At 53.6% G+C, this 13,858-nt stretch overlaps 1 protein-coding gene across 3 annotated transcripts; it reads right to left on the bottom strand.

The window, feature by feature from the left end:
• Nucleotides 1-121: 121 nt before the first annotated feature.
• On the bottom strand, nt 122-13,851 carry SCAMP2 (secretory carrier membrane protein 2). 3 transcript variants are annotated; one of them, XM_002195659.7, is made up of 9 exons: nt 13,692-13,851; nt 8,747-8,827; nt 8,173-8,262; nt 7,354-7,471; nt 6,605-6,733; nt 6,026-6,185; nt 5,405-5,506; nt 2,647-2,764; nt 122-1,632 (listed from the first exon to the last, which is right to left on the bottom strand). In XM_002195659.7, exons 1-9 carry the CDS (start codon nt 13,746-13,748, stop codon nt 1,486-1,488), a joined length of 1,002 nt encoding a protein of 333 aa, XP_002195695.2. In that variant the 5' UTR covers nt 13,749-13,851; the 3' UTR covers nt 122-1,485. The 3 variants fall into 3 exon arrangements, with proteins under 3 accessions (XP_002195695.2, XP_030137224.3, XP_030137225.2); XM_030281364.4 differs by lacking the exon at nt 13,692-13,851 and adding an exon at nt 13,086-13,136; XM_030281365.4 differs by lacking the exon at nt 13,692-13,851 and adding an exon at nt 13,055-13,090.
• Nucleotides 13,852-13,858: the final 7 nt, after the last annotated feature.

The following is a 13,858-nucleotide window of genomic DNA, read 5'->3' as shown; positions in this document are numbered from 1 at the left end:
TAGCCAAGCCACGCCCCTGACTCAACCTAATTTACATTGGTCACGCCCCAACCAATCACCACCCAGGCCACGCCCCCGTTCCCACACTGGCCACGCCCCCTCAGCCGGCACGGGCATCGCATCTGGACCACATGAACAGGTTTTATTAATAATTTTTTAAACATTAAAAGATCAGACGCGGGGAAAAAAAAAATTCCAATAATACAGAAGGAAAAGGGTGTAAAAATACCGATTTCTGAATCCCAGCGCCCCCCCGCCGCCCCTCACCGGCACGGGAGGCGGGTCTAATACAACCCCAGCCCGGCAAAGGGGCACCACAAAGCCAAATCTGCGTGAAACCCTCTCCCCACACCCAAACCACGGGGCTGAAGGAGGGAGAGGTGGGAACCTGCCCCCATCCACATCCCAAGGGACATCCCAGCGTGGGATGCAGCTGAACACACATGAAAACAGTTCCTTCCCAGCTAAAAAACAATTAAACTCGTGAGGAGGAAGGCAGGGAGGAGCCTTCCCAGGAGAAAGAGGTTAGCTGGAGAAGGGCGTCACAGGCACTGTGTGACCCAGCATCCTCAGCTGCCAAAACTGGAGCTGGGAGCCAAACCAAAATCCCTTTTCCCCCTCCCTCTCCGGGTTTCAAGTCACCGAGAAGACTCAGCCTCCACCGATTCCCTTCTCCTCCTCTCCGTGCCCAGGGCTGGCACCTGCAGGATCCTCATGGAAGCAAGGGATGTGCCCTGAGGGCACCAGGGGAAATACACTCCCACACACTCCCCCCTGCTCCTAGATTTTCGTTCCTGGCTCTCAGGAAGCCCAGCAGTTATGAGGTCAAAATACAGCATCGTGTGAGTGTAATAAATCAGAAGTACGGTTTCTGTTCTTAAAATTAACAACATCAACTACATGCACGTTACAAAACCCTTCCAAAACAGTAGATAATCAAGTTCTTCATAGCAAAGGCCAAGAGAAGAGAGAGTAAAATCAAAAACCTGCTTCCCCTCATCTTCCTGCTACAGACAGAGTGAGGGGAGGAAGAGACAAACACCTGGAAGGTCCTGGAAAGAGGAATATTTACCTCAGAGAATGTCTTCCCCCATCTCCCCACATCCTAAAACAAGACAGGGAAAACTAATCATCCAAACCGTAGCTCAGCTGAAGCCAAAAACAAAACCTCTTCTCATCAGGAGTGTCGGCATCACAGAGCTCACATGGTACCCCCAAAAAAAGTGCATTTTCAGGAAAAAAAAAATTAAAAAAAGAAGGTTGGGAAGATGAGGGCAGAGGAAGCGAGAGGGAGGCAGCCCGGGAAGAAGGGCTGGATTTCCCGGGAAGAAGGGGTGGATTTCCTGGGAAGAAGGGGTGGATTTCCCGGGAAGAAGGGCTGGATTTCCCGGGAAGAAGGGCTGGATTTCCCGGGAAGAAGGGCTGGATTTCCCGGGAAGAAGGGCTGGATTTCCCGGGAAGGAGGGCTGGATTTCCCGGGAAGGGTTAGTTTCCCCGGAAAGCGCTCTGTGCAGCCGAGGAGGCCGCCCCAGCTGCTGCGTTCTGGAAGCTCCTGTTGGTGAGGATGCCTTGGGAAAACTCCTCCTGGGCCCTCTGGAAGCTGGCTCCTGTGCGCCGATACAGGGAATGCACCTGGGGACAAGAGGGGAGGGAAAGAGGGAATGAAATCAGCCTGTGGCTGTGGGATTGCTGTGCACACCCAGCTTTCCCTTGGCTAAGCAGCTCCCTGGAGAGCTGCAGAGCATGGGCTGCAGCCTGGGCCGTGCCTCCATCCCAGCATGGGATGCTGCAGATTTCAGGAGACCTTCCTTTGCTGAAAAATGTGGAGCTCTCAGCAAAATTGGTGGTTTCAGACCCAAAACTCCCCATATTGTGATGGTTCAGATTTAACCCAGTGTTTGCTGGCGGGCAGGACCTGAAGGTGCCAACAGCATCAGGATAAAGGCAGGAGAGCAGAAGGAAGCACCGACAGAAACAGGATCAGTCCAGCCTGTCCTTGCCTTCCCTAAGCTCCATTTCTGCTGCTCCTGCACAAATCCAGCCCTGCTGCTCTCAGGCAGGAGGAGGGAGGAGGGTTGGGTTTAAGAACCAGTGGGAAGGCACTCGCTGGGATCCCACCAGGCTTTGAAAAGCCTCAAAATGCTGTGGGAGCAGTGACTGAAAATCCCTGGATGCTGAACAGAGCCACAGCCACCTCTGCTCTGCCAGCTCCAGGCACGACAAGGGGCAATAATGGTTTAAAACTGCCAGAGGGCAGGGTTGGATGGGGTATCAGGGGAAAAATCCTCCTCTGTGAGGGTGGGGAGGCCCTGACTCAGGGTGCCCAGAGAGGCTGTGGCTGCCCTGGGATCCCTGCAGATGTTCCAGGCCAGGCTGGACAGGGCTTGGAGCATCCTGGGATAGTGGAAAGTGTCCCTTCTCAAATAATTTCATGATTCTGTGACTCCAGAGGGAGGCAACTTCCACTTCAAGAGTGTCCAAGAAACTTGGCATCGCTGCAGGAAGCACAAGCAAAAATACTTTAATTAAAACCTCTTGACCCACCAGTGCCTCAATCCTGTCATCACTTCCAGGTGGGTGAAGGGAGGTGTCAAACCCAGGAGCCCTGGGGGCAGCCTGAGCTCTGCTGGCCCCGGAGCCACTCACCTGCTTGAGGAGGAAGAGGGAGAGGACGGCGCAGAGCGTGAAGAAGGCTGCCACCACCATCATGATCACCACCACGGCCACGTTCCCGTGCACCTCCGACAGCGCCGCGATCCAGCCGCTGCCAGGGACAGGAGAGGAGAGGAGTGAGCATGGACAGCATTCCAGCACAGCTGGAGCACAGGAGGGAGCACACACGTGCCTCAGGGGAAGGTTACAGGGGAGCACAAAACCAAGCAGCTGTGGAAAAGGGAGCCTGGAGCTCATCCACCTTGTTTTGGGGATAGAGTTTCCATTGGCATTTTTAGAGGAGGATTGTGCTCATCCCACCCACATTCCAGCCCTGTGCCCTCCCCTCAGGCAGCAAAATCAATAGCCGTGGCGCCAAGAGTGACTTCCATGGGCACCTTCTCAAAATTCAGGCAAGTGGGGTAAAGATAGGCTGGAACAGCTAAATTGGAAGAGATCAGCTGGCAGGTCTGGAGCCTGGACCTGAGTGTCACCCTGACAGGGATGTCAGGGTCAGGAGCAGGAGGAAGAGCAGGAAGGGATGGAGGTGGTGAAACCCTGGCACAGGTTGCCCAGAACAGCTGTGACTGCTCCTGCCCTGGAAGTGTCCCAGGCCGGGCTGGATGGGGATTGCAGCACCCTGGGATAATGGAAGGTGTCCATGCCCATGGATGAGATGAGCTGCTGGAACTCAAAATGTCCCTCAGACATTTTTGGAGGTTCCGGGCCCAGGTCAGAAGCATTTGAGACCCTGGCAGGCAGCTGGAAACAGCTGTGATTTTGGGTTTGAGCCATGGAATGATTTATCAACTTTGCAGGAAGAACAAGAAGTCACACAAGTTTAGATATTATAGTAGAAGTAGCCACAAAGTAGAGGGAAGAATTTTTGAGTGCTGTACAGGGGGGTTTTGGTTTTGTACATGGGGGTCAGAGGTTTTAAGATGGAGAAATGTAGGCTGGTCCTGTTCCTCCTCTTTCTCCTTCCTCACCTCCATGTTCTGGGTGATGTTGGCACTCACAGATTGGTTTAGAGTAGAAAAGGTTACCTATTTAATATAGGTAATAGGCATTGGGGAAAAACTATAAACATGTAACACGTAATGTACCATATAAAAGACAGCACAGCCCTGGGCGGGGAGAGAAGAAGCAGTCGGGAGTCAGAGAGGATGTCAGGGTGTGTGTGTGCCTCTGCCTGAGCTGTGAGCAAACCACAGCAGCCCCAGAAGAAAATCTTTTAGATAACTTGCAATAAACTGCCTTGAGACCAAACAACTGAGACTGCTGAGCCTTTCTTTGGAAGCACGGGGTGGAGGAGGGATTTTTCCACCACACGGAACCCCTGAACCAGAGCAGGGTTCTGACAATGAGCCTTAAGATCCCTTCCAGCCCAAAGCATTCAGTGATTCCACCATTCTAAGTTCCAGACACTGGGAGCTGTTGAAGGGAAGGGACAGAGTGAATTCAAGGAGTTACCAGACTTGGCTGTGGCTGAAAATACCAAGACATCTCACTCAGAGGAACACCTTCCTGGGTGCTGGAGAGAAGAACCTTTCCAAGTGCTCCACCAAGCACGCCGTGTGCCAGCAGGAGGGAGGGATGGGGCCCCATCCCATGTGTGGCACCGCTCCTCACGGCACAGGGAGGCGGAAAGGCACAGCACGCACCACAGCCAAAAATACCCGCGCTGTCTGGCGGGAGGAAACGGAGCAGAAAGCTCCAGGCAGCCTCTGCAAGCCAGACCAAACCCCCTCCCAGCCCCCACAGCAGGGGGAGGCCGGGGACAGCGCAGCCCACGGGCCCTTCTGCAGGCAGAGGGCAGAAATAGACAGCAGCTCCTGCCTGGAGGCTTCCCTCGGGAGAGGCAGCACGGGCTGCTGAGCTTTCCCTGAGCTCCCCGAGTGCACAACGGGAGCTGCAGCCGGGGCAGCGAGGTGAAAGGAAAGGCTGTGCTCTCCTGCAGGGCACAGCTGCTGACACCAGGCTGCTGCAGCCGCTCCAGAAGCCCAGGCTCACCCTTCTGGACAATGCCACTGAGAAAGGGCGAGGCTAAAAGCCTCTCTGCTCATCTCAGCCCACCAACCACAGGCTCCAGAGGGATTCAGGGAGAGTCTGGGGACAGAGTCAGCGGGGTAGCAGCAGTATCAGGCTGAGCAGTACCCAGATTTCAGGTCAGAGATCCCTCAGCCCCACACTGCTGTCAGGGAAGGCTCCAGTTTGAACCAGGCAGATGTGGTACACACCAGAGGAGCAAATATGATCTGTACTGAGCGAGGGAGAAGGCAGCAGCAGAGGCACAGAAGAGTTCTCACAGAATCACAGAATGGTTTGGGTTGGAAGGGGCCTCAAAACTCAGCACATTCCACTCCCCTGCCATGGCAGGGACACCTTCCACTGTCCCAGGCTGCTCCAAGCCCCATCCAGCCTGGCCTTGGGCACTGCCAGGGATCCAGGGGCAGCCACAGCCGTGGCTGGCCCTGTGTCAGGGCCTGCCACCCTCACAGGGAAAGATTTCTGCCCAATACCAGTAATTCACATATTCCCCTTCTCATACTCCTTCACATACTGGGATTAGGATGGGAAGAGCAGAGGAGGGAGGCAGCTGGGATCTGCCAAGGCTGTGCATGAGCTGAGAGAGGAAAACCACAGCAGAAAGAACAGGCAGCTGTCAGAAGCAGGCCCCAAAGCTCCTGCCAGTCACAGCCCTGGTGAGAAAAGGGATGTGTGACACGGCAGGCAGCGAAGCCAAGCTTACCTGTCTCCCCAGCCAGGAATTCCGACAGCCTGGATGATGTAGATTGCTATTTGGCAGAAGAAGATGAAAAAGAAGACGAAGAAGCTGAAGGAGCTGTCAGACCTGCGGGAGAGATGGCAACAGGAGTGAAACCTGTGATCCCTGCACTGAGTCCCTGCTCTGAGAGGAGAGAACAGTTTCAGTGAACTCCTTTCTCCAGGGAAGAGCTGCTGAGGGGAGGTGATGTGGGGAGGAATTTGGGCACCCAAATGTGTCCACTGCAGATGCAGAGCTCTGCCCAGTGCAAGTGGGGTGAAGGCAGCTCCCTCAACAAATGCAGTGTGCTCGACGTCAACGTACCAAACAGTGTCTTAGGAATTAACAAAGTGAATAAAAAATTAATTTAAGGAGTCCTATGTCTGCTTAGGCTTGGATTTCAGGATGAAAAAGGATCACCATAATTATGTTCTATCAGACAGATCTAATATGTTTAGTAACATAGTGGTTTGGGTCTATCTAATGATGCAAAGAGCTGGAAAAATCCTGCAGGCAAAACACGATGGGAACAGATAAACCCAAAGCTCCTCCCACTAAGAGATACATCCCTGTTACAAAAAAAAACCCCAAAACAACAGTACTTGCCTGAAAGCCTTGTAAATCGGTCGGTACCAACAGAGAAAGGCACAAGGGGTGAATAAAATTAACCACAGAATCGAGAGACCAAAGTCTACTCCTCTGCTGCTGTCGACTGTGAACCACGCCAGGCAAGCCAGCAGGTTTAGGAGCAGGGTGATGGAATGCACTGTTTGGGGTGGGAGAGAGAGAAAAACATCAGCAAGCTCTTGGAAACTCCAAAGCGTCCCTAATGTCTCCCTGAACACAGGGAGAGCTGCAGAAATTAAGGTGACTTTGGGCCATCTAATTTCTCTGCCTTCCTTGGAAGGGAAACAAAGCTTGAGCTAAGAAGCTGGTCCGATCCTGCTGCTCACAGCCAAATCTTAAATAGTTGTTCAAGCCTCCATTAAACAATTAATATTCTGTCACGAGATATTCCCAAAGCATAAACTCAGGGTTCTTCACATTTACCTTCATAAGAAAGGAGGGAAATGTGATTTGAGCCTTGCAGACAACACCAAGAGCATTTACAGTGTGACAGAGCTCAGCTTTTCACACAGAACCTCCTCCAGAAGAATTCTGACTGCAGTTGAAGCCATTACTTACACATCCACAAGTAATAGAGCATCTTGCATATCCGCTGGTAGTCAGCTGGGATGTCTGCAGAGAAATCCTGATAGAAGCACGGCTTGATGGGACACTTCTTGGGGAGAGGAGGCCAGTTGTTCTGCCTCGCTGTGGGAGGAAGGAGCAGCTCTTCACTTGCTCTTGTCTCATTCAAAGACGAATTCCCACCCCAGAATTTTCAAGCAGCCATTCAGATATTGTTTAATTCATGCATTAAAACTTTGGCAGAGCCCAGAGTTGGGCAGCTCCTACATCTGAGCAGGCAGCACAGCAGGAATGGGATAAACTGCTGGCCCAGCAGCTGCTTTTCCCTTGAGGAAAGCAGAATTCTCCTGCACTGGCCAAAGGGCCATCACAGCCACCATCCCTCAGCCCTGCAAGCCCCGATTCAGCCACTTCAGACCAAGATTAGGGGGGAAAATATTGGGTTCCTGTGGTTAAGAGGGCTGAGGCTGAGAAGAAGAGCTTTGCTGCTCTCAGTGAGAAGCCTCAGTGTGGCAATGTCACTCACCAGCTCTGACACGGGTACAGCCTGAGAGCTTTTGGTGGTGAAATGCAGCAGCTTGAGGGCAGGGGCCCACCAGAGCTGGCCTCCAGCATCCCCCCTCTGAGCTGCCTTCCCATCTGGGAAGCTGTGGGATGCCAGGCACTGTCCCAGAAGGGTTGCCCCAGGGAGTTTTCATGAAATCCTGGCAAAGCCAGCGATCCAGGCTGGAGTCAGTACTCACGGTCGATGCTGGCTGCGTGGCTCTGCAGTTCCCTTTCCTTCTTCTCCAGCTCAGCTGCCTTCCTCTCTAGCTCTGCCTGCTGCTGGAGCAGCCCTGCCTGTGCTGCTGCAGCCACGGCCTGGGGAGGGGACAGACACCAGAGAGGTCAGCCCTGCCCTGGGCTGGGCTGTGGTGGCACCACTGGGTGCCAGGCTGGGAAGGAAGCAGGGCACAGGGGGACATGAAAACTCAGCCTCAGACATCTCGATTCTGCCACTGGAGGACAAAATCAAGTTATCCTACAGGAAGTTAGGGCTGGCAAGAGGAGCTTTTCCACAGTGTCTTCCACCTTGCTGTTCACCTCACTGCTCTGAGCAGGGCTCCTGGGCTTACCAGGACAATTCCCTTCCCAGCTGCCTACCACACCTCTTAAGGACCTCTTCTACCTGTTTTGAAATGAAATTATTCTTTCTCCCAGCAGCCTCAGTTCTTCGGATGAGGTGGTGCTGGCAGGCGGGTACTTGCATTTATTCTCCTGGCACTGAGTGTGTCTGACTAGACACCAGAACTAAGCTAAAAGCATTAGCAGGATTCATTCCAGGATTTCCAGAGGGAAGCCAGAGCCAACAGGACACAAGGCAAAGCAAGCTCTGCCACCAGAGGGACAGGGAAAGAGATGTAAGAAGAAGTCTACGTGTGCATTCCCTACAAAGATCTGCCTTGGAAATGCAAGTTGAAAAGATCACCTGCAGCTTCCCAGTCCCCACCCCAGGGAATCCTGTGCTCCCAGAAGCGCTGGCAGCTCGAGGAGGCTGGGAGGGTGGCAGGGAGGGGCTGTACCTGTGGCGTGGGCTCCACGGATGTCTGCAGCACGGCCGGCTGCGAGTGGCCCGAGGGCTGCGCCGCCGGCGTCGTCCGCGCCACATTGGTCTGCAAGAGACACGGGCCAGCAGGGAGAACGTGGCAGGAGAAACACAACGGGCTCTTGGTGAATTGTTTAAAGCACAAATCTCACCTTCCTGTCCTCCTTCTCCTACCTGGCTCATGGCAGCAGCCAGGGGATAAGGGTGAGGCTCTCCCAGCCATCTCTCAGTGGCACGGCCAGGGCAGCTCAGCTCCCAGCCCAGGGAGCAAATAAATCCTGCTGTGGCCTGCCACAAACCATCTTCCCCTTCACACTTCATGGGGCTTCCCTGGGAGCCAGCAGCCAGCTGGAGAGGAGCTGTTCCATGCCAGTGGAGAGCTTATTACTGCTCCAGTGCAGAGCAATTTCCCACTCCTGCACGCCACGAGCCACATCCATGGGGAAATCAGCTGTGAATTCCTCTTTTTTTAAGCTGCACCTATCGAGGGACCTTCTACACCACTAAAAGCACCCCCAGGTACACAGAGCACAAAGACACGTGGCACGTACCCGCTGGGAGCTCTCAGAAAAGGGGTTGAATTCATCCAAGCCACTCTGGCTGGTGTTTGTCAGCTGTGTCACCGAGGGGTCCTGCAGGGAGAGAGCACAAGGAGAAATCAGCACTGGATATGGGATACCATCACTGATAGCACTGAATTGTTCCATTTGGAAAAGGCCTTTAAGAACATCAGCTCCATCTTATCCATGCTGCCTGCTTTCCATCTGCTTGTTAGCTGGGAATTTCAGGGGGTGAAACACATCCCTGCCACAGGGAGATGGCCCTGGCTGGCATGGAATTTAAATATCCAAGGAGATGACTACCAGCAAGGCAAGACTTGTCAGCAGAAATAATCTCCTGTTCAGACAAGAGGGATGTCTGAACAACCACAATGTGCTTTTGGCACAGGAATACTTTGTGCAGGTCACTTCTGCTCACCTACAGCCAGTTATTCCTAATTTCCAGGGACTTGGATTCATCCACCCATGGTCAGGATGTTGCTGGGCCTCACAAAGCAAGCATGGAGCCACACAAAATGAGGTTTTAGATACAGCTGATCCTGGCTGAGAGATGCCGGCAAGCTAAAATGCCAATGATTGCTCTGGATAAGTGAAACACAGGAAAATTGAGCTGGAGGTGTGACACCAATTATTTTAGGAAGTTTTAATGCTGCTGGCATAACAGCTCTCACTTCCACTCACAGCACCTCCCACTCGTCTCCATCAAATCCTCTGATGTTTAAAAACAGTCTCTCTACACCTCAGAACATCTCTCTCCCCTCACCTGCAGGGTTTTTACACAGCTGTTTTTATCTCCTCTTTTCCACCTACTCCTTTGCATGCAGAGATTCCTCTTGGGCAGCCAGGTGCTGCCCTCTGGAGCACTCCTCTCCTCAGTTATTCCAGAAACAAGGTCCTTTTTGAACTCGGAAATCCTCCTGGCCCGGCAACCCGAGAGCCGGGCGTGGGTCAGAAAATTAAAACGTGGCTTCTTCTCCCTCCCTCAGCACCTCGTGTGTCCAGACCAACCCTTCTAATGTGGTGCTCCACGGGGTGAGAAGGAACCGAGGCCGCGCCGGCGTGTGCGGGGCTGACGGAGCCGGGACACGGAGCAAAATCCCTCTGGAGCCATTCCTGGGGTTGTAGCGCAGCCTTCTGCTGAGCAGGATCCACAGGGAGCTGTTAATGAGTAACTGCACAGCTCCTGCACAGCAGGCACTCCCCACCAACAGGTCACACTCGTTTGTGAATCACCCCGGGCTCAGGCATCGCGCATTCGGGTGCTGCTCGGGGAAGTTCAACTCCCCAGCAAGGACGGGCTGCAAAAAGTGGGAAGAAGCAGCAGCAGTGCCATGCTGGAGATAAAAAGTGCTTTTATTTCAGTTCTGACTCCTCTGGAAGCTTCAGCTGTGCAGAGATAAGGGCTGTCAGCACAAGTTTACGCTTCCCCTCACACACCGTAGCGCTGCACGTCAGCACAAACCCTTTAGTCCAGAGCACACGAGCCCCAGCTGGACTAAAGTCCAGCAGAAAACAACAGCACAAGGAAGAGAAACTCCCTTCAAGGTGTGGGAAGTGGAAAGTGAAACCTGCATAACCCTCCAGAGAGGCTGGGTGGGCAGGGAATAAGGAAAAATGCTACAGTAGCACTGTAAAATGCAGGTTTTACTTCCCTTGGCTCATCTGCACCCAAAAGAAAGCTGGAGGCTCTCCAAGGGCAGGGAGAGCAGCACCACGGCTTCAGTTGCACCACAGTTTGATTCCCAAGGTAGAAAAGCTTTCATCTGACTGCACAGCTTTAAAAAAAAAAAAAAGATTTAATTAGGCTGTAAGGCCAAGGCCCAGCAGCTCAGCTGAACTTGCCTGCTATTGTGCAAGCGTGTCTAAAATAGGAACCCAAAGAGCAGGGAATGTGCAACAAAGCTGAAGTGTTTGGACACGTGCCTGGGGAGGGCAGGAAGGAAAGCAGAGGGTGATGCAGGGGCAGCAGCCTCTGTGAGCCCGGAGCAGGCGCTGAGGGATGAGCGAGCACCAGGAATGCAGAAATCAGCAAGGAGTTGCCCACAAACTTCATGTTTTACAGCTATTTTCTGCCAGCTAGGCAGCAAAAGGCAGCTGAGCCTCTTGAAACAAGCCTTAGAAAGGGTCAGGAGACAAGGATTCCATTCAGAACCGCTTGGAGCCACAATAAGCATGTCCAGCCACAAAGCTCGTGCTCACAATTCAGTGATCACCTCAATCTGCCAGGGTGCCATGAGCAGATCCCATTTGTTGCCCTTCCAACCACGGCTTCCTCAAGTGCCAGGGACGTGTGATGTTGTTTTTCACAGCTTCAGATGCCCCCAGCCCAGAATAACTGCACATCTGGACCAAACTGCACTGCCAGGATTATTAAAACTATTTTCAAATGCAGCTTTAATGCAAATACAAAGTTGCTGCCGCGCTGCTGAAAGGTTTGGATACAGAAGGTTTGTGCAAGGAATTCTGTATTTTCTTTTCTTTCTGTTCCCACAGATTAAAGAAACAAAATGAGAGGCCTCTCTAGGTGAGATCAAGGAAAAAGAGCTCAACCTAGAATCACCTGGAATTTAACACAGTTGTCAAAATATCACAGTATTGCCCCAAATATAACCAGTCCTGCAGACTCAGGGGGCTGAGAGAAATCTTGAGGATTTCATTATTGATATCTCTGGAAAGGATGGAAATTTCCAGCTCTGTCTGAAGCTTGAATCAAAGTTTTGGAGGCAGCTGCCACTTCCAGCAGGTTACTAGATAAAGGAAGGAAGTTAATCATCTCTCATTAACTGGTTGCAATAAGTAACAGAGCAGCCAGAGATATTTTTAACAGGACAAAGCAGCTTATTTTACACAAAGCTTAACGAACATCACGAACAAAGTCCCCTGAAAAGGCAGAAACCCCAGTCACATCAGGATTTGAGGAGGATGAAGCACTGAACTGGGAGCTCCAGCAAGGAGGGCCAGCCCTGGTGCCGTGGCACGAGAAATCCACGGGCTGGGAGGGTGAGGAGGCTTCTGCTCCTCCCAGAGCATGGCAGGGGATGTCACTGTCACCCTAGCACAGAGCCAACACCTGGATCCAGCCCCTGGCAGGGAACAGGCTGTCCCAAAGGCTGGGATTCCACTTCAAACCGGACCAACGAGGCTCCAAGGCTCCAGGAAGCACCAGACAAAAATTCCTCTCAACCAGCTGCTGGGGACTGGGGAATTTTTCTTGGGGAAAAAAAAAAAAAAAGGTAAGACAAAACCTTGCAGTCCTGAAAGGAGGGTACAGAACCTTCCACAAGGATCAGATGAGCTGCAAAGAGTTGTCACAGGGTGGGAATCCACGGTGGGACATGTGTTGATCCTCGTTAAGAAGTGAGCCTGATCTGGGAGTTACTGCTTGGAAATCACCTTCAACATTTTTTTGTTTGAGCAGTGAATAAAGAGTGGGCACAGCCCTGTTCTGCCAGATACCAGTACAGCTTTAATGTGCACAAAGCAGCTGAAGGGAGACAACAAGAAAGATGGAGATGGACTTTTTACAAGGGCCCAAAGTGACAGGACAACAAAGAATGGCTTCAAACTGACAGATTAGATTGGATATTAGGAGATTCTTCCCTGTGGGGGGGTGAGGCCCTGGCACAGGGTGCCTGGAGCAGCTGTGGCTGCCCCTGGATCCCTGGCAGTGCCCAAAGCCAGGCTGGATGGGGCTTGGAGCAGCCTGGAATAGTGGAAGGTGTCCCTGCCCATGGCAGGGGGTGGGACTGGATGAGCTTTAATTTCCCTTCTAACTCAAACCACTCTGTGATTCTAGGAATATTTACTTCCTCAAAGCCAAAGCAACAAACCCCATGTCCATAAACATGGACAATCTAGCCCAGTCCCCAGAACGAATATCAGAGGAACACGATCCTCCCAACTCTTCCCATTCCTGAGAGTCACAAGATCACGTCAAAATGAAAGTGAGGAAAAAGGGGATAAATTCTTTCACTGTGATTCCTCAAAAGACTCAGCTAATCAACAAACAACTTCTGTTTGGCTCAGCCCTGAAACCCAAGGTCAGGAAAGCACTCCTGGATGACATCCCAGGCAAGCAGCAGAGGTGAGACCAGGGGCAGGACCCTGATTTTCACAGCACTGCACAGGCACCTTGTCCCAGAGGCTGCTCCAGGCCAGCCCCTGCACCAATGACCCCGATTTGCAGAGGGCAATCCCAGAGAGGAGAAACCCAGTGAACAAAGACCAAGTCCTCAGCGACTTTAACAGCAATCCTCTGCTCTGAGCCACGAAATGCACAGCTTTGCCATGGGAACTCACTTTTAAACGCTGAAGCACCATATAAACACACCTCAGAGGGATGCAGCGGACAACCAGACCACCACATAGCACGGCTAAGAGGGCTCCAGCGTGGATTATTTTTAATACGCCCTCAGAAGAGGCATTCCCAGCTGCGTGGGAGAGCCCTCCTCGGGGTGAGGAGCAGCCTGGAGCGGGGACACAGCGGGAGGGACCCCGGGGGGGTCCCAGCGCTCGGGGGTGAGCTGGGGAAGGGGATGGAGGGAAGGGGATGGAGAGAAGGGAGGACACGGGCGGGGGTTAGCGGGGAAGGGGAGCGGGACCCCCGGGCTCCAGGCCGCGCGGGAGGCTCGGGAAGGGGGTGGAGAGAAGGGGATGGAGGGAAGGGGATGGAGGGAAGGGAGGACACGGGCGGGGGTTAGCGGGGAAGGGCAGCGGGACCCCGGGCTCCAGGCCGCCCTCAGCGCCGGGGTCGCGGCCGCCTCACGCCCCCTGGTCCCGCCCCCCGCCTCTGATTGGCCGAGGCGCGGAGCAGCGGCTCCGCCATTGGCCAGCGGCGCTTCACTCAGTGCCACGTCCCGGCGTGCGGGGCACGGGGGCCCGGCCGGGCCGGGCCGCGCCGGGAGAGCCGGACCGTCCGCCTGCGCCCCGCGCCCACCTGGAAGGGGTTGATGTCCACCGGGTCGGCGAACGGGTTGGTGACGAAGCCCGACATGGGCGCGGTCCGCTCCTGCTCCGCTCCCGCCGCCGCCGCTGCTGGCGCTTCTGGGGCACCCACGTGACCGGGAGCCGCGTGACGTCACGGCGGCGCGTACCGCCGCGTGG

The sequence above is a fragment of the Taeniopygia guttata genome, chromosome 10 (genome assembly GCF_048771995.1).
Source record: "Taeniopygia guttata chromosome 10, bTaeGut7.mat, whole genome shotgun sequence".
In the NCBI taxonomy this organism is placed as follows: domain Eukaryota; kingdom Metazoa; phylum Chordata; class Aves; order Passeriformes; family Estrildidae; genus Taeniopygia; species Taeniopygia guttata.
The sequence above is the reverse complement of the archived record's forward strand: the minus strand, read 5'-3'. Positions and strand labels throughout refer to the sequence as shown.

Bases quoted from the DNA above. Each gene is read 5' to 3' on its own strand.
- SCAMP2 (XM_002195659.7), bottom strand. From the start codon at position 13,748: ATGTCGGGCTTCGTCACCAACCCGTTCGCCGACCCGGTGGACATCAAC. The intron at 8,828-13,691 runs GTGGGCGCGGGG...CTCTCCCTGCAG, and splicing joins TGGACATCAACCCCTTCCAG to GACCCCTCGGTGACACAGCT. The intron at 2,765-5,404 runs GTAAGCTTGGCT...TGTCCCTGGCAG, and splicing joins ATTCCTGGCTGGGGAGACAG to CGGCTGGATCGCGGCGCTGT.